Source organism: Bison bison, unplaced genomic scaffold, assembly GCF_000754665.1.
Source record: "Bison bison bison isolate TAMUID 2011002044 unplaced genomic scaffold, Bison_UMD1.0 scf7180017864471, whole genome shotgun sequence".
Taxonomy (NCBI): Eukaryota; Metazoa; Chordata; class Mammalia; order Artiodactyla; family Bovidae; genus Bison; species Bison bison.
In genome coordinates, this window is record NW_011495032.1 from 24464595 (window position 1) to 24491612 (window position 27018).

Sequence of the window (27018 nt, forward strand, 5' to 3'; positions counted from 1 at the left end):
TCACATCACAATGCCAAAATGAAAATGAAAAAGGCAAAAGAAAAAGTGAGAAATACTGACTATTTCAAATACACTTGGGATATTTTACTTGAAAAACATGAAAAGAACCTTGGATCACTATCCTAGGTTTTATTACAATAAGATCTTTATTTTTAAACCCTCCTTTACACAAGAGTGAAAAGCAGGCATTGGAAGAGCTCCATATTTACAATCATTAGTTGATCTTAAAATAATCTGTTTACTTATTTCTTCAAATTTTAGTATAATTTATTTAAGTACAAAATTGTTCTCTAAAGAGCCATCTTTATTATAGTACATTTTGTAAATTAAGAATACTATCATTCTGCTAGAATGCAGAAGGAAATTTGAGAATGCATTATTTCTTTTTAAAATTTTCCCCTCTTAGAGCAAACTAAAATTGTAGTGACATGGAGCTATATAGTTGTCTTAAGATTAAAGCACTGCTTTGCAATTTCTATTACCTTATAGAACTCTCCCTAATCTAGTCTCTTCTGATTAAGGAGCTGTTCTCCTTGGCAGAATAACCCTGCAGAGACTGAACATGACACGGGACTGGATACTTGCTCTGTATAACTATCCAAGAAGAGACTTGCATGCTTCAGGATGACCAAACTCCTGGCTTCCTTTATCCCCTGAAGGAAGCTGCTCAGTGAGGTTCCATGCTGACCAATTAGGTAACACAGCTTGCTGAATCGGCTTGCCACTTCCTGCAACAGCTGGACTGTATTTGCAGTGCCCAGATTTTCTGGAACAAAACGATGATGATGATGACATAACCTAAAGACTCATTATATAAATACTTTCTTATGATCAAGATTATGAATTTTCCTTTACTAAAAATTCTTAACATGTTGAAATGGACTCTCAACTATGGAACCCAAATAATTTATGGAACCCAAATAATCACAGTGGTTAAAATGCAGAGATCAGTGTCCAGTCATTTCAAGAACTTGTTAAAAACACATTCATGGGACCCCTACAGATTCTGACTCAGCAGCCAGAGTTTAGACACCAGGATGGATATTTTTTTAAAGCACTTTCCAGGTAATTCCGAAGACCAGCCAATATTTGATAACCACTGTGCAAATCCAACTCTCTTCTCATCTTGAAGTCATCTAAGGCCAAGGGAAAGGAAGTGAAATATCTACCTTTACACAACTGGTTAGTAACAGCCAGGAATTAAACTCACTTCTATAGCTATACCTTTGTCAACATTTCCCACTTTTACACTGACTTCAGCTCTGCTTGCCCCCTGGATAAGCCCTGTCCTTCCATGCAAAGAAAAAGATTCCAAAAAGATTGCCTTTGATCAGGATTAAGACTAAGTCTAAGACTGATTTAGACTGCCTCGGTTACTCTTAACTTTATAAAGGACATCAGGAGATTACTACTTTTTCCCAGTCCAAAATACCCAATTTGTAGGACTTCTAAGAAGTAAGGCTGATGAGCAGACCACATGAAACCAATATAGAAATCAGGAATCAGAACAGGAAAAGAGTAGGTTTCACTTTCTTTTCAGAGCAATCCAGGAAGCCTCCAGCTTGGACTGCTTCCTATCTCTTGCCAAAGTTCTAGGAAGCTGGGCCCACCCACTGGAGGAGTATTTATAGAACAGGAACTCTACAACATTTAAAAAAGCAAAACATGTTAAAAACAAAAACAAATGCTGACTATCTCCAGCTTATATAGGGACTGAATTCAGAAAGACTGTAAGTTAGTTGTTTGAAAAATAGATGTTTTCCCATTAAAAACAATGGACTGACCTACACAAGCCAGTCACCCTAATGTGGAAAAGTGATGCATGAACAGGGCACAATTTAAGTACTAGAGTACTGGTCTGAATTCTGTGGCCTCACAGGGGGTCGAGTTCAGGTGAATGAAAGAGAAAAAAGGTCCTTTCCATTTTCTGAGAGTAGGGTCAAACCTACAAAAGCTTTTGACTAGGGGAAGTTAATCTTTAATAGCCCACCCACCCATCTCCATTCTGCATTCCTTTATAACCTCCTGGAGATCCCAGTATTGTATTTCTGGACAGTAGCACCCCACTGAGAACCACTGTAATCTATTTTCTCCATATTATCTCCTTACCTTCAATCCCTGTTGTCACTGATTACAGCTAAGGGATAAGATTTAATCAATTTCTGCTAACGTGGGGGGTAAGATCCTTAACATTCTTACAGTTATTCACATTTTGAGATATTACTTGTAAATCCAAATGAAGTTCTACTTGATAAAATTCTAAGAAGCAGAACAAAGAAAATGAAAATTTGGAGTAGTATATAAGCTATCTTGGGGCTTGCCTGGTGGCCTAGATGGTAAAGAATCTGCCTGCAATGCAGGAGACCGGGTTTGACCTCTGGGACCAGAAGATCCCCTGGAGAAGTGAATGGCAACCCATTCCAGTATTCTTGCCTGGAGAATTCCACGGACAGAGGAGTCCAGCGGGTACACGGGGGTCTCAAAGAGTCGGACATGACTGAGTGACTAATACTTTCACTTTACACTTTTAGGGTATCTTAGAACTAGTGCAGCTAGAAGTGTTGTTTAGAAGTCTGACTCCTAGGATCAACTTTTCCACAGTTGCTCTGCTTCTCTGCCATGGATCTTATGAAAGCTCCATGTTTCTACTTCCATAAGTAACAGGACCTCTGCGGGTGCCAGGACAGAGGAGCTAGGCTACCAGCAAAGAGGAAATGGCTTGTAAGCTGTTGACCATCTGGGCACAAAAGAAGAGACTGGAAAGAAAGGAGCAGAGTACAACTCAAACAAAAAGTTTTCTTTATTTGTGATATAGGAAGAAGAGGTAAAACAAGACTCCTGATAACTGACTGGCTGGTACTTACCTAAACCAAGAAGAGGCCTGAGAATCTGGGACTTGATATCACTTAGTTTTGAATAGAAGCGTCTTTCAGTAGTAGCCAACTCATGGAGACTGGCAATATATCCCATAATGTTTTTGTCCACCAAAGCTAGATAACTGTCTTTTCCTGCTGTCACTCTGCTTATATACCCAAGCTAAAACAGGAGAAGAAAGAGATTAAAAATAAAATCTAATTTACTAGCAGTAATTTGGGTACTGAAGTTAGTTCATAACAGCTGGTGAGAGCCAAAAGCGAACTACGCAGGAATTCTGCAGCAAGTTGGTTATTAAATCATTAATAGTTTGAAAGTGGCAATAGTGAATTTACTATAAAAAAAAAAAAAAAAAAAGCCTGGCAAACATTACAAATCAGAGCTTTTGAGTTTACTTTTTAGGGCTGGTTTACCAGTATACTGTTGTTATATACATATAACACAATCTATATAACTATAAACATCTATAGTATTATTTATTGCCACAATACCTTTTATTTCACTTTACACAGAGTTAGAACCATAAATACTCTAAATATACAAAGATCCAAATGATACAAATACATGTCTCAGGACTTCTTTTTGCATGAAACAGATGAGAGCAGAGACCATCTCTATGCTGTATGTCAAAATATCAAGGATCTAGGAGCTATATTTTAAAAGCACAACAGATATATGGCAAAACCAATACAATATTGTAAAGTAATTAGCCTCCAATTAAAATAAATTTATATTAAAAAAATAGATACGCAACAAGCAAAAAAAAAAAGTACAACAGAAAGAGATTTTCTTTAAAAGTGGACTTTGTCATTTATTCATGATAGCAGTGAACAAAAACATTTGATGTCTTTGTCACATATCCCTATTAAACTAGGCAACCAAGCTGCAGGCTCAATACACTATTAAGAGCCCATGGTAACTAAAGACACAGATTGAGCCTCATCGCTTTCATCAGCCCATTTTATCCTTTACCTGGACTGTGGAATCTTTAATGAGGAATGTGGAGTCAGGGCCAAGAACTACAAAGAGTCAATTAGTATGTCTGGAATAACAGGCTATATACAGGTCAAGAGTCAAATCTTGGCCAGTGTTACCTTTAGCAAGAAAGATCTTGCCCTTATTACGCATTTAGCCAGAAAAACAAAGGATTAAAAAAAAAAAACAATCCATAGGATATATTATTCAGTAAGAATAAAAAACCCAGAATGCACAAGCTTTGAAGGTTAATTTCCTTGCAATGTGTGAGGAAAAAGAAAACTAGAAACAGACCAATGGTATTAAGTTTAAGAAAAAGAGGTAAGCAGTAAGAAAGCAAATAAATTCAGATCAACAACGGAAAAATAAGTTAACAGTAGTAAACAAAAGAAAAAGCTAAGAGAAGAGGGGAAGCGATGGAAAACAGTATGGTTGGTGGCCTGTCAGGTCTGCCACGAGCCCATCTCAGGCCCCTGCAATTTTCACTTTCTACTAACAGTTAAAAATTTGTTATTCAATTTCTATTCTGATTCATTTCTGAGGACTCCATTAACACAGTCAGAAAACTTTGCTGTGAAATAAATATTTTTAACATTCCTATGTGAGGGTGTTACATCAACAATCATTTATAAAAGCATTTACTTCAACAAATATTTATGAAATATACATAAATATAGCTATAAATGAGAGAGCCTAAAATCCCTACTCTAATGAATTTTACAGTTAAGGAGGACAGACAATAAACAAAATAAGTAAACTCTATAGAGGGTGAGATGATGACATGCACTGTGGAGAGAAATAAGGCAGGAAAAGGAGATGAGGAGTGAAGGGGGATGGGAAGCAGCTTGCAATTTTAAATATATTAGTCAGGGACACTTAATAACAGGCATACATACAAACAGCAACAGTGTTACGGGATGTGGGCCTTAGGATCTAATTCCTGTTCACCTTACTACAGGAGAGGAGGACTGGCATCTTAGTACCACTGTGATTCTCTGGAAGGTTGTCACCTTCTGTCGGGTCCAGCCGGCCACTGTAACATAACCCAGGCTGGAAGTCTTCGGTATCCACTAAAAACAGGGAATAATCCTGGCCTGCAGCCACACTCCAGACTCCATTTTCACTGTTCACCTGCAGTGACAGGAAGACATGTCTGTCTGATATGAAGGAATCAGATGCAACTCCAAGTCCACGATAACTAGAATGTTAGGTTACCTGAACAAGTGGAATAAAAGTCACGTCTCAGAGGGCAAAACTCACCCAGAAACATACCCAATCAACTGCGGAACAGATGCAGCAGTGAAAAGGAACCCTGTTCAGCCAGTAAATGTAGAACTGGATTGTTAAGTCGCCAGTCCAGGTTCGATGCACGATACTGGATGCTTGGGGCTGGTACATTGGGACGACCCAGAGGGATGGTATGGGGAGGGAGGAGGGAGGAGGGTTCAGGATGGGGAACACATGTATTATCTGTGGCGGATTCATTTCGATATTTGCCAAAACCAATACAATATTGTAAAGTTTAAAAATAAAATAAAATTTAAAAAAAAACTGAAAAATTGGAATTCAAAAAGAAAAAAACTACACATTTGATATTTTAATTGTTATTTTTGGAAGCTGTCATAGGACTTAGCCTGTACTATAATCAAAGACCCAAAAACTTCTAGAGCCCTATTCTACAGCTAGGACACACCTTTGTCCATTCATATTCTGCTATGTACACAAAAATCAATGTAAAAAGAAAACCTAACTAGGCTAAATTCCATTCTGGCCAACTAAACCCATGAGTGCGAAAATTGCTTTCTGACTTGGAACTCACTAATTCTCACATGATTTCACTGTGTCCCAGGATGTTGCAACAGGCAGAAACCCCCAGAAGCCCATCTACAAGGATCCCCTAGACCAATGGTGCTCAACAAGAAGCTTTTGCAGCAGCAGCAGCAATCATCTAGGAACACATGAGAAATGCAAACTCAGGCCACAGAGCCACTGAGGGGACGTACTGGGCAGTCGGCTTTGACAAGCTCTTCAGGTGTTTCTGATATATGCAAAAGTTTGAGAACCACTGCCTTAAACCAATGGCTTTAGGTTTCCAGGATTCCAGGTAGTGATTCAGGAGCCACCATGGAAAGGCAGGTGCCCGGGTTCTATCCCCACCCACCTCCATCCCTCAACTAAGACAGTCCTACAGTTATCTGTTTTATGTAGGGGATTCAGCACAAGGTTTCGTTTGAAGGAAGTGTTCTGCTACGAAAACCACTGCCCCATCCTGCAGACCCAGCTTCAGCCATGACTCGTATAACAATAAAGCAAAAAAATTTCTTATCTTGAGATTCCATGTCTAGATCTGGTTCACATCCTGGGTGATTAGGTGATAGTGTGTGTGTTACTATCACGCACATCTCCACTACTTTACAGTTATCCTCTTCAGGCATGACATTATCTTCTCAAATTCAGGCTATCTATAAAATTGACTTCCTGCTGGTTTTGCAAAGAATGAATTAAAATTTTTGCAGGAGGAAAGAGTTGTCTTCCTAGTTTCTAATCAAAACTAATTCAGGTCTCACTCTGCCTTGATTTTAATTCACACATTAATTTAAATGACTTCAAAATAATTTTCTCAAATAAAAAACCAAAATAAAACCTTCCCCCAAATAAAGACCAAACTAATGATGTTGCATTTTCAGAGGTATAGGTAAACAGTAATGAAACTAAAACCTTATAACAAACTCTATTCTCTCGTCTGACTCTAAAATGTTAAATAAAAATTGTATTTGCAGCATCTCCATGCTGGATTATAAAACTTTTCTTAGTAGGAATATAAGCATGTTCTAATTTATTCAAATGAACAGAAAACAAGAAACAATGATTTACCATATTTTTATGTGTAATAAAATATCAGAAATTGAATTTGCTGTTCAGTTGCCAAGTCATGTCCAACTCCTCAGGACACATTATTCAAAACTGAATAGCTGACCACTAAAACATTTTATGCTAAAAATATTTAAGATTGGAGCTAGAAATAACAACTGTTCTGTAATGTTTCATTTAAGACTTTCCTTCCCAGTAAAATTAGTTCACTGGAAGGAAAGGTAACAGGTAAAGGTCTTATGTAGTGATGGATGCACAGTGTACACTGAATACATGAATCACTGGAATACATATTAACTGTAGCTCATATGTTGAATCAGGTTCCTGAAACTCAAGTAAACATCCTTTTCTAGTCTCTAATACTCTCAGGGCAGAGAGCATGCATCAGGATGGAGAGGATTCAAATTAGAAACACATGAGCCCCATATCCCATTCTTTTAGGCTATTGGGCTATCATCATGCCTACTCTCTGCCCACAACACATCCGTTCCCCAAACAAACAGATCTCATATGAGGAGCCAATACTACTGATGAATTCTGTATTTCTGCAGAACATTGTGACAGAAAAAAAAGGGTGAGAAACGGTCCTCTAAAACTGCACCCATTACATAAACTAAAACCAATTCATACAGCAGTGAAGAAATTATCTATACTTTTAGCTTCCCTATAGAAAACAAAAAGGGTTACAAAAAGGTTTTACTACTGTGTACATAAAAACAAAACAAACCATCAAATAATGTTATGTAAAAGTTACACTTAAAAGAAAGTCAAACTTAAGTGAGAAGTCGAAGAGTAGGCATTATTCGGTGGTATAAAGCTTAGAAGTCAATCTCATAGTCCAAGAAACATTTGCTTTAAAATAACTTGTTCATTTTTACTTAAAAAAAAAACAACACAGAACTATGAATACTTAGTGAAGCTAGGAAAAAAAGAAATATTAATACAAACTAACACATCAAAAATGGGGAACATTTTGCCTGAAAACAAGCAGCTTCAGTTTTTTAAAAATTTTAATGTACGTGATAACAAACAGGTTACAAGTATACAATTCTCCTAATTTTATAAAACAAGAATTGGAGAAATATAGTGTTATAACTTAGAATTCTGGAATAAGCTGCTGTAAAAGTTATCAAGGTTACAAAAGTACCTTTGCAAGACGGGGAACTGTTGTTGGAAAATCTGAATGCCCAAGTTGACCAAAGGTGTTGCTCCCCCATGAGTAAACCTATTAGAAAACCACAGGAAACTAGGTAAGAGGCGTGCCACTGATTTTTGCATGCCAATTCTGAACTTTTATAGTAACACATATATACCAAGAGTTACACACAAATTACTTATCCTCGTCTTTCCACTCTTTAGAAAATTCATTTTAACTAACATTTCTCAGGACTTTATTACCTGCCAGGCCCTGTTCTTAATATATTTTGTGTATTAATTAATGTTTCACTATCACACAATCCTTTTTTTTTTTTAAACATATAAGGGAATTGACCCAGAGAGGTCACAAAATTTTCCAGGATTTAATCCCAGGAACTATCCTATACTGCCTCTTATAAAGAAAGTGATTTTTAAAAATAAAGCTAAGTACCATGAAGAAAAAGGAATCACGATTCTTTATTCTGTGGACAGGAGTAAAATGGAATAACTAGAAAGCTTTTCATATATGAAGAATCACATATATGAGAAGCATAAAGCACCTATGCACTAATACAGACAAACAATTCAACCAGATTACAGTAATTATGCTTAATGCAAATGATTTTGTTTATTCTGATTATAAAAGCAATTCATGACCACTGTACAAGACTGTGACAATACAAAGAAACAAAAAGAAAGTGAAAACCACTGATGAATCACCCACTCAGAGACAACTCCTACCTTGCTTTAGGAACATACACATATATAATTCCAGAAATTTTATTATCTACTAGATATAATGAATATACAAAATGTAAAGTATAAAGTGGGACTCTACTATCAATGCTGCTTTGTGACCTGATGTTTTTTATGTAATGCTCTGCACACTTACATCTTTCTAGGTCAATACGTATAGAGCTACAATATCATTTATAACTACATGAAACTCCACTGTGGGTGTAGTTTAATCAATTACCTAATGAAATAAGTACATTTATTAATAATTTCTTTTCAATTACTTAATATAAAAATTAATTAAAATTCTTTATATATATATATAAAATGTATCTGTTTCCTTAGGATAAATTTCTAAGCAAAGAACTTTGGGTCAATGAACATACACATTCTGATTTTTGCTATATACCAACAAACTGTCTTCCAGCAAAGTCCAATTTACATTCCCACCAGCAATGTGTATACCTTTTCCCCACATCCTCACCAACACTTAGCATTAAATGCAATCCCTGCTAATATGATAGGTGAGAAAATTTTGTTTTAATTTAAATTTGCTTACTGAGTAGTTGACCATCTTTTGTTGCTGGCTACTTCTATTTTTTCTTCAGTGAATGGAATATAAATGCTCTTAAACAATTTTTCTTTATGGATCAGGTCATATATGTTACAGTGTTTTTCCCCGTATATTATGTATCTTAAATTTGTTTGTGGGGTTTTTTGGTTTGTGTTTAGGTTTTTGCTGTGTGGGACTGTTGAATTATTATGTAGACAAACATATATCTTTACTTTCTAATTTCTGGTTTTGATGTCATATCTTATTCTACTCCTAAGATTACTGAAAAAATAAATCACCTAAATTTGTTCTTACACATGTAAGGTTTTATTTTTTAACATCTAGATCTTTACTCCATCCAGAATTAGCATATGTAAAGTTATCTTAATTTTCTTCTGCAAATAAGAAGCCAGTGGTTCCAACAGTATTCACTGAACACTCAAGTCTTGTTTCTCCACCTGATCTGAAATGCCTACTTTTTAAAATTTTTTTTAATTTATTTTTTAATTGAAGGATAATTGCTTTACAGAATTCTGTTGATTGCTGCCAAACACATGTACACCTATGGCTGATTCAGAATGCTGAAATGCCTACTTTTTATCACAGACTAAATTCTCATATATACTTATATATGAGAATATATAATATATACTCATATATTCTCATATATACTAAAATCTCTTATATCTCTATAGTGTATTTCTGTTATAATAATCTGTAGTTTTATAATATGTTTTATAAGGCTAATGCTTTCTTTTTCAGAATTTTTATGGCTCACCTCCTTTGTTTATTCTCCTAGAATAATTTTGGGAATCATTTTATTAAGTTGTAAATATTATATTGGAATATTCTGGGGATTGTACTGAATTTACACTCTACTAATTTAATGATCTAGGAGAAATGGTATTTTTGCAATGTTCAGTCTTCTCATCTAAAAAGAAAATTTTCCCTCTTTACTCCTATTTTCTTTTATAACTTAGAAGAGTTCTTGAATTCATGTCATGTGGGCTATATACTTTTCCTATTAACAATGTTCCTGTTTCCTTAACACTTGTTTTGTAATTGTGAACAGCTTTTTCCTTAAGCATGCTTTCTGCTTTACTTTATGTATATAAGAAAGCTAGAAATTTTTATGTTTACTTTGTAACTTACCATCTTCCTATTTTCTTATTTTTAAGCCTTTTTGATGATTCATCACATTAATAACAAATTATCCTTTTCTTTGCTAATATTTATATTTATTTATATGAGCTATAATAGCTTTTTGGTGAGACTATTATGTCATTTAAAATAAAGTGTTTAGAATCTTTTACTGACTTTTTATAGCAAGATAAAGGGACTGATGAAGAATCATTATATGAATATATTTAAGAGTATGTTTAAAAATCTACCTTCCTCAGAAGGATTTGTGTATGTGGGCATGGTTTTAAATGATTCTGGAAGTCACTTTCAGGTCTCACTATTTTAAGAGAGAAATGCCTTCTGTTTTCTTAATGTCTTACGTAAGTGTTTCCTTCATCAAGAGATAAAAGTTTACCAATACCTTAGAAAACTCTGAGTTCTATTTTTCCATAAGAGCACATTATAAAAAGCTTCTGTGTCAAGCAGACCAGTGTTGAATCCAAACTCTACAGTCACACATGTGACTTTTGCCAAGTTACACAATTTCTCTAAATCTCCCTTTCCTCACGTATAAAATGGAAATAATACAGTGCAATGTAAAACACTGAAAAGATCAAATGAGATATAGGATTGTTGCCTGACATATAGCAGATAAGATTCTCAATAAATGATAGTCTAATCTCATCATGTTGGTCTTTCATGAAATCAAAATCAGCTTTTAACAGTTTGCCTCCTACCTGGGATTTTGCAGTAAGTGCAAGAGAATGGTAACCACCTGCCTCCAGATGGATTACTTCTTTACCGTCCAGACATTTTACACACAATGGTTGAAGCCTTAAAGAAAAACATACACACATACACACAAACTCAGAGGAAGAAGTATTCTCAGCAAGAATCATGGACTTTCTCAAATTATGTTTTCAAATAAACATTTCCAAAAAAAATTAAAATAAAAATACTGGATTTATATTCAATCTACTCCTAAATACAAGTAATTTTAAATGGTTTTAATTTAATCTTTGTCTGTTAATCACTAATTCACCACCATAATTCGAAATCATAAAACAACTAAATGATTCATATAGCAGAGAGTATACTTTTTAATGAATTAGGTGCTTTCACTCTGCTAAGGAGAAAAGAGACATTTATATTAACTGGTTTAGATAATCATTCTATTTACACACTTTTACAAATATTTATTGCTAATATCAAAAGAATTTCTCTTAAAACAGTTTTTCCATGATATACATGAACAGACACGGTTTAATACAGTGGTTATAGTTATTTTGGCAGCAGCAGATAGACCTCTCTCAGGTTAAGAAAACTGTTGGCTCTTTTTTATAAGTTAAAAATGTGAACCATTCACATGTTCCAGTGACATATAATCTTATCCCAAACACCCCTTTCTGCATTCTAACATGAATAAACATCAAAGAAGAGATGGAAAAATATACCATGGATACTTAAGTCCTTTATTGTCAGGAAAAATTCAAGACTAAGAATGACTGGGGGGAGCAGATGGTGTTTGTTTTGGTTTTTTATCAGAGTTAATGGTGTATAACAATCTAGAGCTAGAAGGGACCAGATTTCCTCCAGAAGGAAGTGGAGATTTGGAGACCTTCAAGGGGGAGAAGTTATTTGTCTAAACTAATTCCTAACAGTAAACACTGGCAGCACTCACCTGGGCAGAACATCGCCATGCCCCAGCTGTCCTTCCTTCCCTTTCCCCCAGGTCCACACCTCTGTTCTCAGAGAAGGCAGGAGCGCGTCTGCTTCTCCACTGTATGTAGGGGTCAGAACCACTGTTCGAGTTTTTACCCGTGCAGCTTTCCTCAGGAGCCTGGGCGAGACTGAAAACAAACCAGAAATATCATGAGGGAATAGACAGATGAAAAGAAAGGTACCCTTTTAATAAACTGTTGATTTTCAAGTAAATATACTAACATGGTATTTGTGAAGCATATTCTATAGGTCTGCAAAACTGGGGATTAAGTGAGTTTGGTAAATACTGCCTACTACATTCTTCCTTCCTGCCCCTGTGGAGATTCACACACACATCAGCATGCTAAAGGTACAGACAAGTCCTGCAATTAAAAGCCATGTTTAAATCTGTTTAGCCCTACCCCACTTCCAAGCATTTGGCCACAAAATTCTTTTCTGTACATTTTTTATATAGAATAGCTATATGACATCCTATGTAACTGGTATTCTGCAGAACAAGCTTACCAAAGTACTGCTGCTGCTACCACTAAGTCGCTTCAGTTGTGTCCGCTTCTGTGCAACCCCACAGACAGAAGCCTACCAGGCTCCCCCATCCCTGGGATTTTCCAGGCAAGAACACTGGAGTGGGTTGCCATTTCCTTCTCCAATGCATGTAAGTGAAAAGTGAAAGGGAAGTTGCTCAGTTGTGTCTGACTCTTAGAGACCCCATGGACTACAGCCTACCAGGCTCCTCCGTCCATGGGATTTTCCAGGCAAGAGCGCTGGAGTGGGGTGCCATTGCCTTCTCTGAACAAAGTACTCCACTAAGGCTAAGAAATAGTTCTTCCATGTCAAAGCAAAATTAAAAGTAAAGCTTTTCCAAATGAAGGTCTTAAGTTCAAGCATACTGTAAATATTGTAACAAAAGATTTACTTTAGACATAAAGTGTTAGTTTTTAAGTGAGAAAATGGTTATGAATCAAAAATACTAAAAAGCTTTTGTATTTTGCCTGCTAACTTTATTTTATAGAGAACTTCAACTTTTAAAAAAGAATGCTGACATCTTTTACAGTGTTCTAAATTATACCAAAGGCTGTTATAACATTGTGAAAATCTTGTACACCAATCTTGTGACAGAATGTTTTGAAGAAAATCATCAAGTGTCACTAAGTACAGACTCAGTCACTTGATCACTAAGTTGTGGGTCACAAAGAAAGTGATCATCACTGGCTAAGATTACAATCTTTTCTGCTGAATGTGCCACTAGCTTACACAAGGTTCATAAGCAGAAGCATGTATCATGAAAAAGTGAGGGTCTAAAGTTATTTCTAAAGCACAGTAATATGTAACTTTAAAAAAATTAATTAATGAAATAAATTTTGATATTTGAATATGTTAGCTTTAATAATTAAGAAAGCAAATTTATTATAACACAATATGTGATGTCAGGAGCATCTTGGATTCACCAGAAGTCAGCTCAGAAAAGCTAGCTCCTTACCTTGTGACAACAAGCCAGGGAGAGAGAGTCTTCGGCTGCCTCCCTCAGACTCTTCTTCTCTGATATCCACAAGACTTGAACTCTTCTTTCCTTGCATTGACTCCTGTTTAACCTGTTCTTCTCTGCTATCTTTCAGACCTTCTGGGCCTATGGAACTGCTGCCTGCCAGAGCTCCAGGCTCACAAGGGGCTGTATTATAAAAGTTCATAACTTTCTTAAGAGACAAGGCCCCAGCTTCATATGTAGCAGCCACTCTCACACCAACAGCAGATGCACAAGAGACCACAAGGCTGTTGAGGGCTGAAGTGCTTGTGGTTGGTGGGCTGTGAAGATTAGGAATTGCTTCTTCTACAAGAGGCTAAAATATACACACATAAAACAGCATATAAAAATATAATCCCTTATACAACAAGTAATCAATACAAAGAAAATGTAACATCTATCACTATTCGCAAATATAAGACTGAAACAGGAGGTCTTCATCTCCAACCTAAAGGTATCCCTTCTTGATCATGTATTTAACACATTTATATGGAAAAGAGTACTCAAAGTACAGCTCCTTATAAAAAGTACTTCCTTTTGTTTGAGCGGGATTTTATCATGGTATTTAAAAATAAGTCCCAGCTGCTTTATAAAACAAAACACAGTAGAGGAGAGAGGGGAGGGAAGGTATGAAAAACAAAGCCTTTAACATGGGGTAATAGCCCTGGATAGAAGGTTGAAAAAGTATAAGCTTTACTATTGATCACTACTAGGAAAAATTATACAGATTTCTACTAAGAAATTATGAGAAAAAATTCTATTTTAAGAAAATTCTATTTTAGGCTTTTCCTAAAATATTTTATAGACAGAAATTTATATATGGCATACACAGGCAGAGAAATAAGTTATATCTCTAAATTATCAGCCCCCAAATTATGTTTTGAAGTTTATGTCCTCCTCCTATCTAATCAGGAGTTATTTTCCATGACCCAGGCACAAGGTAAACTGAAAGATTACTTTTGCTCTCATTACCATTGAGTAATGTGGTAGGTTAATCATTAAACACTTGGATCCAATGTGCTTAGTGTTATTCACAGCTGGATTAGAAAGCTAACTAAAGTTTTCTGGTATCTTAGTGAAAGATCAGTTAAAATTTACTCTGAGCTGTCAAGCACCACTGCTTACTAAAAAAGATATGCCTACTAACCCACACAAAAAGCTTTTAGTTTATGAGCACAGGTCACAGTGAAAATTTTGTTTCCTATGCTACCCAAATATCCCAGAGGTGTGGGTATGCACACACACATGTGTGTGTGTGTGTATAATATTTCTTCATTTGTCCTGAATTGCAAACCAAACCCCCAATTTTTTTTTTAACACTGGCTTCTGATTTTCTTACAGGAAATAATGCCTATTCCCTGCACAGTGTCTGACATGTAGTAGGCACTCAACACATTTTGGTGAATTAAATACTAAATTCAAGAAGAGTCACTTCTGTGTGAGTCTTTAATTAAAATATCCAACAAAATAAACAAACAGACCATATAAAAAAAGTTAAATACAAAGTGTGTCACTTCCCTGGTAACACAGTTCCCATGATAACGTGTTCAGAAAAGCTAGTGTTGCTACTTCCACCCTCTATTTACAAACGCTCACAGGTGGTGCTAGCTGGTAAAAACCCGCCTGCCAATGCCAATGCAGGAGACTTAAGAAACGCAGGTTCAATTCCTGGGGCGGGAAGATTCCCTGGAGGAGGGCACAGCGACCCACTCCGGTACTTCTTGCCTGGAGAATGCTATGGACAGAGGAGCCTGGCAGGCCATAGTCCATAGGGTCGCAAAGAGTCGGACAGATTGAAGTGATATTAGCATGCATGCACATAACAGAAGCTTAAATAGTATTTACAGGTGACTGACTTAGGAAGTTCTTAGCATCAGGCTCAGGAAAATTTTAAAAAAAAAAAAAACTCTACCTTATATAAACTTTATTGTCTTAATTTGTCCCTCTACTTAATTACATTTAACAATTCATAAAATAAGTAAATAAAACAAAAACACATGCCCAGCAATTCTGACAAAAGACACAATTTTAGTAGTCCCAGTCAGTAAAATTCAATAATGAGATATATGCTTCATTACCAAATACTTTGGCTTATTTCATAAATACGTGATATTCTTTCAGTTACATCTGGCCAGAAGAAGAAAAGACTTATCCTAGACTACATAAATTCCTAAGGGTTAGCTGTATGACTGAGACACTATTTACAAAGATGGGTGAGTTACACTTAAACACACAATGTCAAAACTAGCATAGGTAACCAAAGCTTTAAATGTTTAACCAAATGATTGGGTCCAAAGAAAAGTGCAATTTCAATGATGACAATCTATTAATCAAATAAACAGTACAAAATAAACTTTTAACTTCAACTTTAACAAATCAGATGAATGACTTTTGACAAGTCAAAATCTAACTTTTTTATTAGCGTGCGCAAGTCCTGTTAAATTATTACTTTCACTTGGTTTAGATTTCCCTTTCTCCAAACAGCTTCTTAACTAAAAAAAAAAAAAAAAAAATCAAATATCTACAAGGTTTAGGGAGTAGACTGTGAAATAAAGACTGTTTCTGAAAACACCTCTAAGCCACATTTCTATCCTGAGCCAGTAAACAACAGTAAGGAAGAATCAAGAAGCAAGGTGGTTTCAAAAACCTGAAAACAATGCCACAGGGTAGCTCTTTTATTTGAGTCTTAATCACTAAATTGCCAGGGAAGTCCATATGATTAGATGTTCCTCTTCACATTTATTTTAGAAAAGCAAAAGCCTTCTACTAAGAGTAAAAAAACAAGTATCCTTTAGAACAATTTGTTTGAAGTAGGGAGACACAGTTTACTATATGGCCCTAGTAAATAGCTTCTCTCCACTTATTACACATTTTCCAACTAAAAATAGTTTAAACAAGTTGAAAAAAAAAAATTAAAGCCTCCGTCCAATAATGCCCAGTAAGGACCACTGATATAACTGAAAAGAATTCAAATATGTAATGCCAGTCAATTTTAAGTCTGCCCTCAATCAAGGGATCTACCACATAGCAAGCTTCCCTGATAAAGAAGGAACCTGAATAGTGCTACAAGTACAGATCAGAGAATTCTTTGTGAATATACAGTCTTGTTAGATCAAACTTTTTGGGGAGCCCACCTTAGCCAGGGGGGGAAAGTACTTGGACAAGAAAAATGGGATTTTGCTACTTATAAAACAAGCCCAGAGTAACATCTTGCAACATCATAAAGAGCCAGAATTTGAACAAAAAGAGTAATTTTGAATCAATCCAGGGTTTTTCTTATCTAGGCTTGCATGATGAGATAGAATCATACTCAAAACTAAAAAAATTTTAAATGGTACCAACCCTTAGGTATTTAAAGTTTCTCAAGAAAAATTCAGATGGTTCAACTCCAGAAACACCTTTACAAAATTTAGCAGGTACCTGAGATGGCACTGGCTTTTCACCATTCTCGGAGCTTTCTCTTACTGAATGATCCGACAGTTTCTGCACATATTCATTTACTGCCTGAGTGTCAGGGTATGATGGTCTACTTGCAGAAGAAACTTCAGTTGTTCCCATGATATCTTGTGGGAAGGAAGTGGTTTGAACACTTGCGGTCTGAACATTTCCAACATTCAGTTCAGTAGCAGCAGGCGGCTCATTCTGCACAAGAGTGTTCTCAAACACTTCTCCCTGGGTGTCAAGGGTTTCAGAGGAGGGGCTGACGGTGGTGCTGGCCTGGATTTCTGCCTGGGATTCTGACAGTGTCACACCTAATGGACAACAGTGGCTGTCTGATATAATCACGTGGTCTTCCTTGTCAGTCATCGTAATTAAGAGCTGGCTGCATTGGTTGCATCTTTCTGGCACTGGCTTCAGATCCTGGGAAGGGAGGCACTGGACCAGTGCTAAGCTGTGGAAGGCACCGCAAGCAACTTGGAGCACTACTCGCCCAGCAAGGTGTTCCACCTTTTGTGGCTTTGTCACTGGAAAGGTGGTGGTGATGAGACCCAACTGACAACCAGTACCCCATGCCCAGATCTCTCTGCTTAGGGACAATGCCAGAGTGTGCTCCTCACCACATGCCAACTGCAAGATCCTGACCGCTAACAAAGGACTGGTCTCAGAATCAGAAATGCTGACAGGGTTTGGCTCTGGAACATATGGCTGGTTAGCTACCGCACACTGGCCAGAAGAGTTCTCCCCCCACATGTACACCACACCACTGTCTGTGACTGCTCCGGTGTGGAAACTCCCTGTTGCCACGGTAACAACATACTGCCCAACCAGGGCACTCTCCAGAATGGGGTTGCTTGGACAAGTCTCTGCTGGCTCACTTCTCCAGGGGAGAGTCCCAAAGCTGTAGACCTCACCATCTGAGGGTTTAAAAACAAAACAAAACAGAAACAAAAAGTTAGTGAATTAACTAGACATTTTCTCAGCTAACCTTTAGTCCCCTCTAGGTTTAACAAAATAGAATTTCTTTTTTTTTTTCCTTTTCTTAATTTTCAAGAGCACAGCTATAGAAATTTGGTTCAAGCATATAGCATTCCATACTTACTAATCTTTTAACAAAGAGCATCTTTGAACATTCAGAAATATGGTGACAATTTCTACAAATTGCAGGAGACAACTTCAAATGAAGGTGCTCCTCTTATTCAGCCTCATCCTAGCACTGATCATTACTAACGGCTCTCATCGTAGGCTATTACAGAAGTAGATTCCAAGTTCAAATACAGAACAATGATCATGATATGATTAGATAAAATAAGCAGAAAACAAAACAGATACATTCATTAATATCTATAATATTCACTACTAATGTTTAACAGAGCAGTAGATGAATATGCAATGGCATAAAAAATACTAGAGATTCACTTTGGCCAAAACTATGAAATCAGCTTTATATAACACCTCCAGGTTGGACTGAAAGCAGCAATATTAACAATATGTGACTGTCTTCATGTTTTGTACTATACTATGTGTAATTTTTAAATATTATATATAATATATATTGTGTACTAGACAGCCTTTCTGAGTTGCATTTAAAAAGCACATCACAACAAAACAAAGTAAAACACAAACGAAGTCATGACTGGTAGCTTTAGACTGAAGGGTAACCGGCCAGCTTTAGAAATAAAAAGGAAGGCACCAGTGAGTTGGAGACATGAATGATGACAACCCATTTATGCTCACTTGTGCTATCAAGTCGTAATTTTACTGCAGGCACTGCAGGAATTTGGGGGCATGTATAAATGATCCATATTAGCTAAAAAATTTAAATGGGACAAAGATTTGGCCATGGATTTTGAAAAATACTAAACAAAGCCCACTATCTTTTCTTTCCTATATGACCAGGGATCTACCCATTTTTTTTTTTTAATAAAGAAATGAGTACTATTCTTCCTCCACAAGCAGCGATTCAGTCACTGATGAAAAAAATGCTTATTTTATCTCTGGCCTATGATACATGGCAGATACAATTATATATTCAAATTAACTCACTACAAGATCTGTGTTAGGAAAAACACAATAGTGGCTAGAAGAAAGATCAGCTTTTGTTAGGGAATTTTTAATTTGGATAGAGTACTGAGAAAATAAGCTCACTGGTTAAGAGCTTTCAAACTTTTCTTCCCAAGTGATACACCTATCACACTTGTTTACCAAATCACACAGTTCACCAAAACTTTCAATTGGTATTATTCCACTGGAATAATAGGCTCTCTAGAGAAAACTGCAAGAAATGAATATTTAGACATCATTTAAAAATAGTATCCCACACAAACAGTGAGTCAATGAGGTGTCCTCACTGAATTAGGAGCTAATGGCTAACTTGAACAGAGACAAAGAAGCTTGAAATTTCTAGTATTCAATCAATACCATTTCCTCACTTAGAAAAGAAAGTACTGGAGATCTCTGTGCCATTTCAAGCTACACAGTTGTGTTGAGAGGAGATTTTTTGTTACTTTGACACTTAAACCAGAATACTGCTTACACATGAACATTATTTACATATTTTTTAAAGTTTTCCCTCAGATTTCCCAGCCTTTTAGGTTTGATTCTAGATGTTTAAAGATCCCATGCTCATGAAGGATTCCTAAACAGCTTACTGAAGGGCTCAAACAACAACAGTAACAGAATTCCATTTATATATGCTTGAGAACTATACATTTTGAAGCCCATAGTATAGGTACTGAATATAGTTTACATTTAAAAAATAAGGCTTTTTCCAAATTTTGGCCTAATACAATAATAATGATAGTATTATGTATTATCATAACAAAAGTGACAAAATAACAAAGAAGTTAGAAAGAAATCTATGTTTACCCCATAAAACCACCAAGGTCAGCTTTAAGCTTTGTTTCCTAGAATTTGTCTTCCCTTAGTTCCTACAAGGAAAATACCAAAGCATTATTAAATACTTAACAAATGCTTATAGAGCAGAAATTTGTAAATTAGTGGAGTTGATGGCAGTCCTGACCCAAATCAAATTTGCCATGACTGCACTGGCAAAATGCCATCAAAATTAAAGGTAGCTCTCTATATAAATTATAGCCTAGGTTTCTGTTACAGATTTATAGACTGCATTATATTCTTATAAGCTGCCATTTATGCCTGAGAAAACCTAAGACAGTATAGCCAAGTGATTTTAAAAGCAGGCTTTGAAATCAGACTTTCTGGGTTCCCATCCTGACTCTGACCCTTTAAATAGCTGTGTGTGCTTGGTAAAACGATTTAACCTCCCTGACCTTCAGCTTCCTCATCTGTGAAGTGGGGCTAATAACAGCAGCTACCTCATAAGGTGGCTGTCAGGACTCGATGAGATAATACATATAAAGTGCTTAGCACAGTGCCTGGCACATATAATTGCTTAACAGACATTTGCTATTATTAGCATTATTATTTTGATACATTTAATGAACAAAGGTATAGCAACAGGATCTCTGAATACATAATCTTTGAAAAAATCTAATTTTTCATGTACTTATCACTACAAAAAAATTTAAGCTATAATTCTCCCTTTTATTCTAGCTAGGGAACATCTTAAATTTAAGAACTAATCTGATTTCTGATAAAGGGAGTAAGAACATATTTTGAAAACAAAAAGAAAATAAGCTCCAGCAAAGTCCATTGAGAACCCCGGGCACACAGGAAGCTCAGCTATTCTTACACACTCAGACACTGGTCAGAGTTTTGGTTAATGCTGGCTAAGCCATTCTCAGCACCTTCAGTCAGAAGCACTCCATGTTTCACTCCAAGGGCAGCGTGAAGAACAGTCTTTCCTCCCCAGCCTGGCAATCTCTCTGGTGTCACAGAACAGGACCCTGCCTGCCACACATGGACCAGGCCTCTTTCTTTGGATCCTTCAGCCTCTGTGGAACTACAAACATCAAGAAAAATAGCTTAATTGTTTCTGTAGTTCAGAACTATACCTTTTGTCCTTAATACTGTCATGAAGATTTATACCTTTTACCAGTACATGGGTGACTGGGTGACTGGGTCAGACAGGTTAGCTATTTTATGACTTGGTTACGACACAGAAGCAGAGGCAAAACAACTATTTATATGAGACCCTGAGGACAAATCCACAAATTACTTATTTCTATCTAAGAAGCCAACAAAACCTGGGCTATTTTTTGAAGTTTTTTGATTAACATAAAATTTCAAAATTCTAACTTCTCAATACATTAACTCCTCAGCTATTAAAGTTACAACATATCCACCATGGGTATACATGTGTTCCCCATCACACACACAAAAAAATATATAAAGTTACAACATATCCAAAGTTGGAGTCTTACTTTTAAATTTTTTTAATTTGGTAGAAAAAAAAACAACAAATAGATATCTGATGAGAAAGACAGGAGCAGTAGAGATCCTTATTTCACTTTATGCTAAGTTTAAGCTCTATAATTCCTATTTAAATTTTTAAGAGTTAAATTTATAACAGGTAAAATCCTTCATGCTTTACTTACATTTTAGCCAAAGAATTCTATCCATCTGATGACACTGGCTCAAAAATCATAAAACACACAGCTGTGTAATAATGATCATATCCTAACTGTCTCCCTTTCCAAGAAAAGGCCATATTAACATACTCTGGATTTCCTTTATATAAAGTCTTCCTTTGTGTCGCCACTGATGGGACATTTCTTTTTTCATAATCTTTTTTCTAGAACACTGATGCCAAAATTTTAATGATGTTCAGAAACTTTCTTTGACTTTATTTTGTAATACCTAGATTTTCTCTATTTGTGCTAAATAATATTCCTGTAAGTTGTAATTGGGCACATCCATGGTTTTATGAAAGGGAAGCCAGAAACCTAACCTCTTTTTCAAAATATCGTTCATGACAAGTTTTCCAAGAATATAATTATAAGTAATAAGGCTACTTTTGAAAAAACGGAAATTATGTGAGGAAAAAATGGCTTCAAAAGCTTTGCAATGATGAAATGAAGACATCTGTGCCTTTAGTAAGAAAGGGACTAGCAACAAAGTGAACCACTAACAAGCTTTATTGTAATTATCTTCTCTCTTTGCCAATCAACACAAATGTCGCTATTCCTACTTAATAACCATCAAGAAGAAAATTAAACTGAAGAGAAGCTACACATAAGTGGAACTGCTTGTTGTGTTTTCCTAGAAAGACAGAGGAGAAGGAAAAAATGGTTTTACCTTTTCTTCTTTGAGTCCATCGGTCAGTGGGAGCACTCCATCACCAAATCATTCTCTCCTTGCAAAAGGTAAAGACCTAAACGGCAAAACGCAGGTAAGCACAAAGAGCAGTAAAAGAACCCTTTGCTATTTTATCAGTCAGATTTTTCAAAAAAAGGAAAAAAAAAAAAAAGGCAGCCTTCCAACAAGTGCACGTTCACTGGGCAATAAATATGCAGCAAAACTATTTAAACTATTTCACATCCTGCCTGCCAAAGTTGAATCTCTAGACTGAGCCTGCCCACTAGCTTATAAAAAATGCCTGTTGAATGTTAAATGTAATTTCAAAGTGAGAAAAGACTACCTATGACCTCGCTGTACTTTGTCAAGCAACAGACTTTTTTCGTTTGTTTTATTACAAAGAAGTGGAATCCAAAAACTCAGTGTGTTACATATTCACTACATACACACTAAGGCTACTTTTTAAATGCTTCTGGGACATATGTACACTTAAATACCAACTAAATAAACAAGAAATTCTACAATCTCTCCAGTAATGTATCAGATTGAAGCAGTTTTAATTTACATTTTCCAGCAATGCCCACACACAAAATTACATCATTAGAACAAAGTTCTCCATTTATTGGAACCAGCAGTATTTTCCCCAAATCAATCTTAATTCAAAACCATAATCCAAAGGGCTAGAAGAAAGAAATCTGAATTTTAAAATATCATCTGCCATTTAATAGAAAAGAGTTATATGAAAATAACAGTACCAATATCATGATCCATCATTTCAGCAACTCAAAATTTAATAAAGTTAGAGCTAGCAATAGGAACAGGCAGACAGAAACGCTCAATGCATTTCAACTTAGAAATTCACATTTTTAAGGGCACCAAAGCTCATGAAAATAAGAGCAATGGGGTTTTAGATGTGTGAGTGATAAAAATACTGGGGCCAAATTTATTATTGTCCTGCAAAAGGATATGGCATGATCACAATGCTCTGCAAACCGCCCACACCGGCAGGAGAGATGTAAGATCCATCTGTTTACTCCAGGTTGCCTGTGAATTCTTACTGTTTCCCATCTGTGTATCTGGAGGAAATTACTCTCTACCTAGTGCTTATTTTAGAAAGGTTCTGAATCATTCCAAGTTGGATGAAGGGTACCATACAAATCAAAGATATATTTGAATAGATTTAGCCGATTCATCGGAAGAGACCCTAATGCTGGGAAAGATTGAAGGCGGGAGGAGAAGGGGACAAGAGGACAAGATGGATGGATGGCATCATCAACTCAATGGACATAAGTAAGAGCAAACTCTGAGAGATAGTGAAGGACAAAGAAGCCTGGCGTGCTGCAGTCCACAGGGTCGCAAAGAATCGGACACAACTTAGTGACTGAACACCACCACTTAATAAATGATTACTAAGTGGTACTATGCTTTGTGTGTGACAGTAATATACTTTTAGTAAAAAGGTACGACTTGATGGACTCGATGGACGTGAGTTTGAGGTGAACTCTGGGAGTTGGTGATGGACAGGGAGGCCTGGCATGCTGCAATTCATGGGGTCCCAAAGAGTTGGACACGACTGAGTGACTGAACTGAACTGAACTCAACAGTTCACAGCATAACAGAAAAGTTCTGAGGACAGGTCTAACCTTCGCTTATCTATCAGAGATCACAGAGTAACTGGTCCCTTGATACAAGTAACAATGCCCTGGAAGAAACCAGAGAACTGCTCGGGGAGGGTCCGGCAGTGTACAAACACACTTAATGCAACTGACTCACTGCCTCTGAGCTGAACTGGCAATCAAAACTGTGGAGAATCTTTTGGTAAAGTGACTGAAGCAGCTGACATATCTTCCCTTTTGGGGTCCTTTTTTTGAATAAAGGGCTTTCTTAAAGTAGATTACTCCTTATGTGATATGATTTCTCACCAATAATCATTTTTTCAAATCCAAGTGAAATTAAAACTCTACAAACTGTTTTGCAACATTCCTTTGTTACTTTCTATCTATGGTAGGGAAGATAATGATCCCCAAGATGTCCATGTATCCTAATGTCCAGAACCTGGGAGTATATCAGGTTACACGGCAAAGGAGAAGTAAAGCTGCTAACCAGCTGGTTTTAAGTTGGGGAGATGATTCTATTAATAGCTATCCAGGTGGACTCAGTATAATCACAGAGTTCTTAAAAGTGGGAAAGGGAGGTAAAGGAGAGTTTGAAAAAGAGATACGATGATGCAAACAGGGTCAGAGAGCTGCTAAACTGCTGGCTTTGAAGATGGAAGGGAACAGCCCTAAGCCAAGGAACGCAGGTGGCCTCTAGGAGCTGAAAGGGGCAAGGGAACGGATTCTTTCCTAGATCCTCCAGAAAAAAACGCTCCCTGATGACACACTGAAACCTAGAGAGACTTGAGTCTGACTTTTAACCTAAAGAGCTCTAAGATAATAAGTTAGTGTAATTTTGAGCACTAAATTTGTAGGAATGCTATAAGCAGCAACCAAAAGCTAGTATACTATTTCACAGACATCTTTATCAATATTTATAGATCTAATTTTGTTTTAATGGTGTTTAATATACTTCTAAGAAGATATGCCCACCTGAAATTCAAATATGGCAATGACAAAAAAGGAAATGAGTACTAAGTAAACATAACTAAAAAGGAATATTACAGCTAAATGTGGAAAGCTTAAAAAGTTTTACCTCACATACTTAAAATATGTAGCATTTACCAAATCCAGTTAACCCAGTATTCTTCCTCAACTATGTACCAAAACAGAAAAATAAATTAAAAAATTTTGTTTTCCTAATATTTTTATGACCCCCCCCCCGGGAAATCTATAAGACTTGCCTCAACCATTCAAATAGCATTTAAAGTTGCTTATGTTCTTCCTCTATTTAACATTTTTAATTGTTATAAAACTATCTAATTATGAGGCTTCTTTTGAGGATATTTCTCCCCAGGTGAGTCAGGATCCCTGAACTCTGCTTTTCTTCTGTTACAGTAACTTTCCCTAACAGCCTTTATTATATTAACTAGCTCTGACCCCGGAGAAGGCAATGGCACCCCACTCCAGTACTCTTGCCTGGAAAATCCCATGGACCCTGGTAGGCTGCAGTCCTTGGGGTCGCTAAGAGTCAGACACGACTGAGCGACTTCACTTTCTCTTTTCACTTTCATGCATTGGAGAAGGAAATGGCAACCCACTCCAGTGTCCTTGCCTGGAGAATCCCAGGAACAGGGAAGCCTGGTGGGCTGCCGTCTATGGGGTCACACAGAGTCGGACACGACTGAAGTGACTTAGCATAGCATAGCATAGCTCTGACCCAGAAACTGTGTGATATTTATGGAGTCAAATAATGTGGGGTCCTCTTTTACTTCACCTGGCCTTTCCAGACACCAGTGGCATCTGTAAAAGAAGCAAAATAGACTCTGGCATCCCCTCCAACTACTAAGTACTATGAGCCACAGAAGAAAGCTACATTCAGTTTAAATATACCCCTGAACACTTCAAATGATCTCCTTCACTGTGAAATGTAAAGTAATCAAACTCTCAGAAGACCCTTTAAAACAAAAAGCAAATCTTGGTTCTTAATGAATTGATTCCATTGTTAGATCCCAGTGGACACACAACCTCCTGTTACATTTAACAGAGAGATAAGCTAACTTGTACATGCTGAGGATGTGGTTTTAGTACCATGATCTGGAAGTGTCTAAAAAAAAAAAAAAAAAAATCTGGTCTAGATGTTCTAATTATCACTAGAAAGAAGAGCTGCAAACTATCTACAGGTCCATGATACCATAACCAGAAATCCAAAGGCCAAAAAACTCTGAAAACTAAAAGTTTTTTTCATTTAAGTCTTCTGGTGGCAAAATTTAATCTGACCTGAACTCACCCAAGAGCAAAACCTGACCAGAACTAACGTGAGGCTATTTAGTTTTTACCCCTTTGGTGCACATCTTCATAAGTTCTGTCACAGAAGTATTAATATGAATGTAGGGTGGGATCAAAAGCCCCATAGCAAGTGTTATATATGGTTTATGCATCTTAGTCCAAAGATCAGAAAAACTCAGTTTCAAAACACGTCTTGCCCCAAGGGTTACAAGCAAGGGACTGGGAACCTGTATTCTAAAACTATCATTTTGGTAGGCATCCTCAACTTTTTAACGGCAATGATTTACATCACTTGTTTCAAAAGTTTTAAGTCAATTTTACGGTGAACATAGTCACATACAGTGCCCAAATGAGTTTTGTAAGGAATACCCTCCCTGAAAATACTCTCTTGCCTCATCTGAGTGAAGGAAAGAAGCCTGGGCTCTTTAATTTCACACAAGGCTACCCATCTGGTGGAAAGTGGTAAACAAGGTGAGAGGTGCTGTGTCCTAGAACAATCAGGACTTAGTGATGTATTAGATATAAGGGGGAGATAAAGAAGAAGGAAGAATAAAAAATGACCTCTGACTTTTGCCTTGAGCAACTGTGTAGTGGTACCATTTACTGAAATGAGGAAAAGTGAGGGGACAGGATTCTGAAGTGGAAGGTAAGATTCTGGTTAGACAAGATTTTATATATATATATAAATTTAAGGTGCCTGTGAGAAATCCAAGAGTACATATCAAGTGAGCAGCTGAATATATGAGTATGGTGTTCAGAAGAAAGGTCTTAACTGTTGACATGAACTTGGAAAGCATATGGACAATATCTGAGATCAAGACAATGGACAGTGACAGTGGACACACAAAGAAAGGGAAGGCACAGAATCAAGCTTTAAGATGCCTGGACAGACAGCAACAAGCAAGGGCTGAGATGGGAAGTGGCCTGAGAGGCAGAAGAAACGTGAGTCAGATGTGAGCACACAAAGCAAA

At 36.6% G+C, this 27018-nt stretch overlaps 1 protein-coding gene across 4 annotated transcripts in view; it reads right to left on the bottom strand.

Moving 5' to 3' along the window:
- The window catches only part of ALS2 (amyotrophic lateral sclerosis 2 (juvenile)), a 60831-nt gene that overhangs the window by 26394 nt on the left and 7419 nt on the right, over nucleotides 1–27018 (bottom strand). For 3 of the 4 annotated variants that reach the window (XM_010860976.1, XM_010860977.1, XM_010860978.1), the window contains exons 2-11: nucleotides 22164–22239; nucleotides 20714–20868; nucleotides 16929–17863; nucleotides 13467–13824; nucleotides 11949–12117; nucleotides 11005–11101; nucleotides 7868–7945; nucleotides 4798–4980; nucleotides 2865–3036; nucleotides 586–766 (exon numbers count right to left, since the gene is read on the bottom strand). In XM_010860976.1, the coding sequence (XP_010859278.1) occupies nucleotides 586–766; nucleotides 2865–3036; nucleotides 4798–4980; nucleotides 7868–7945; nucleotides 11005–11101; nucleotides 11949–12117; nucleotides 13467–13824; nucleotides 16929–17863; nucleotides 20714–20868; nucleotides 22164–22183 (2348 nt within the window). In that variant the 5' untranslated portion in view covers nucleotides 22184–22239. Of the gene's footprint in view, nucleotides 1–482; nucleotides 767–2864; nucleotides 3037–4797; nucleotides 4981–7867; nucleotides 7946–11004; nucleotides 11102–11948; nucleotides 12118–13466; nucleotides 13825–16928; nucleotides 17864–20713; nucleotides 20869–22163; nucleotides 22240–27018 lie in introns of all 4 variants that reach the window. The other variant, XM_010860979.1, reaches the window with a different exon arrangement.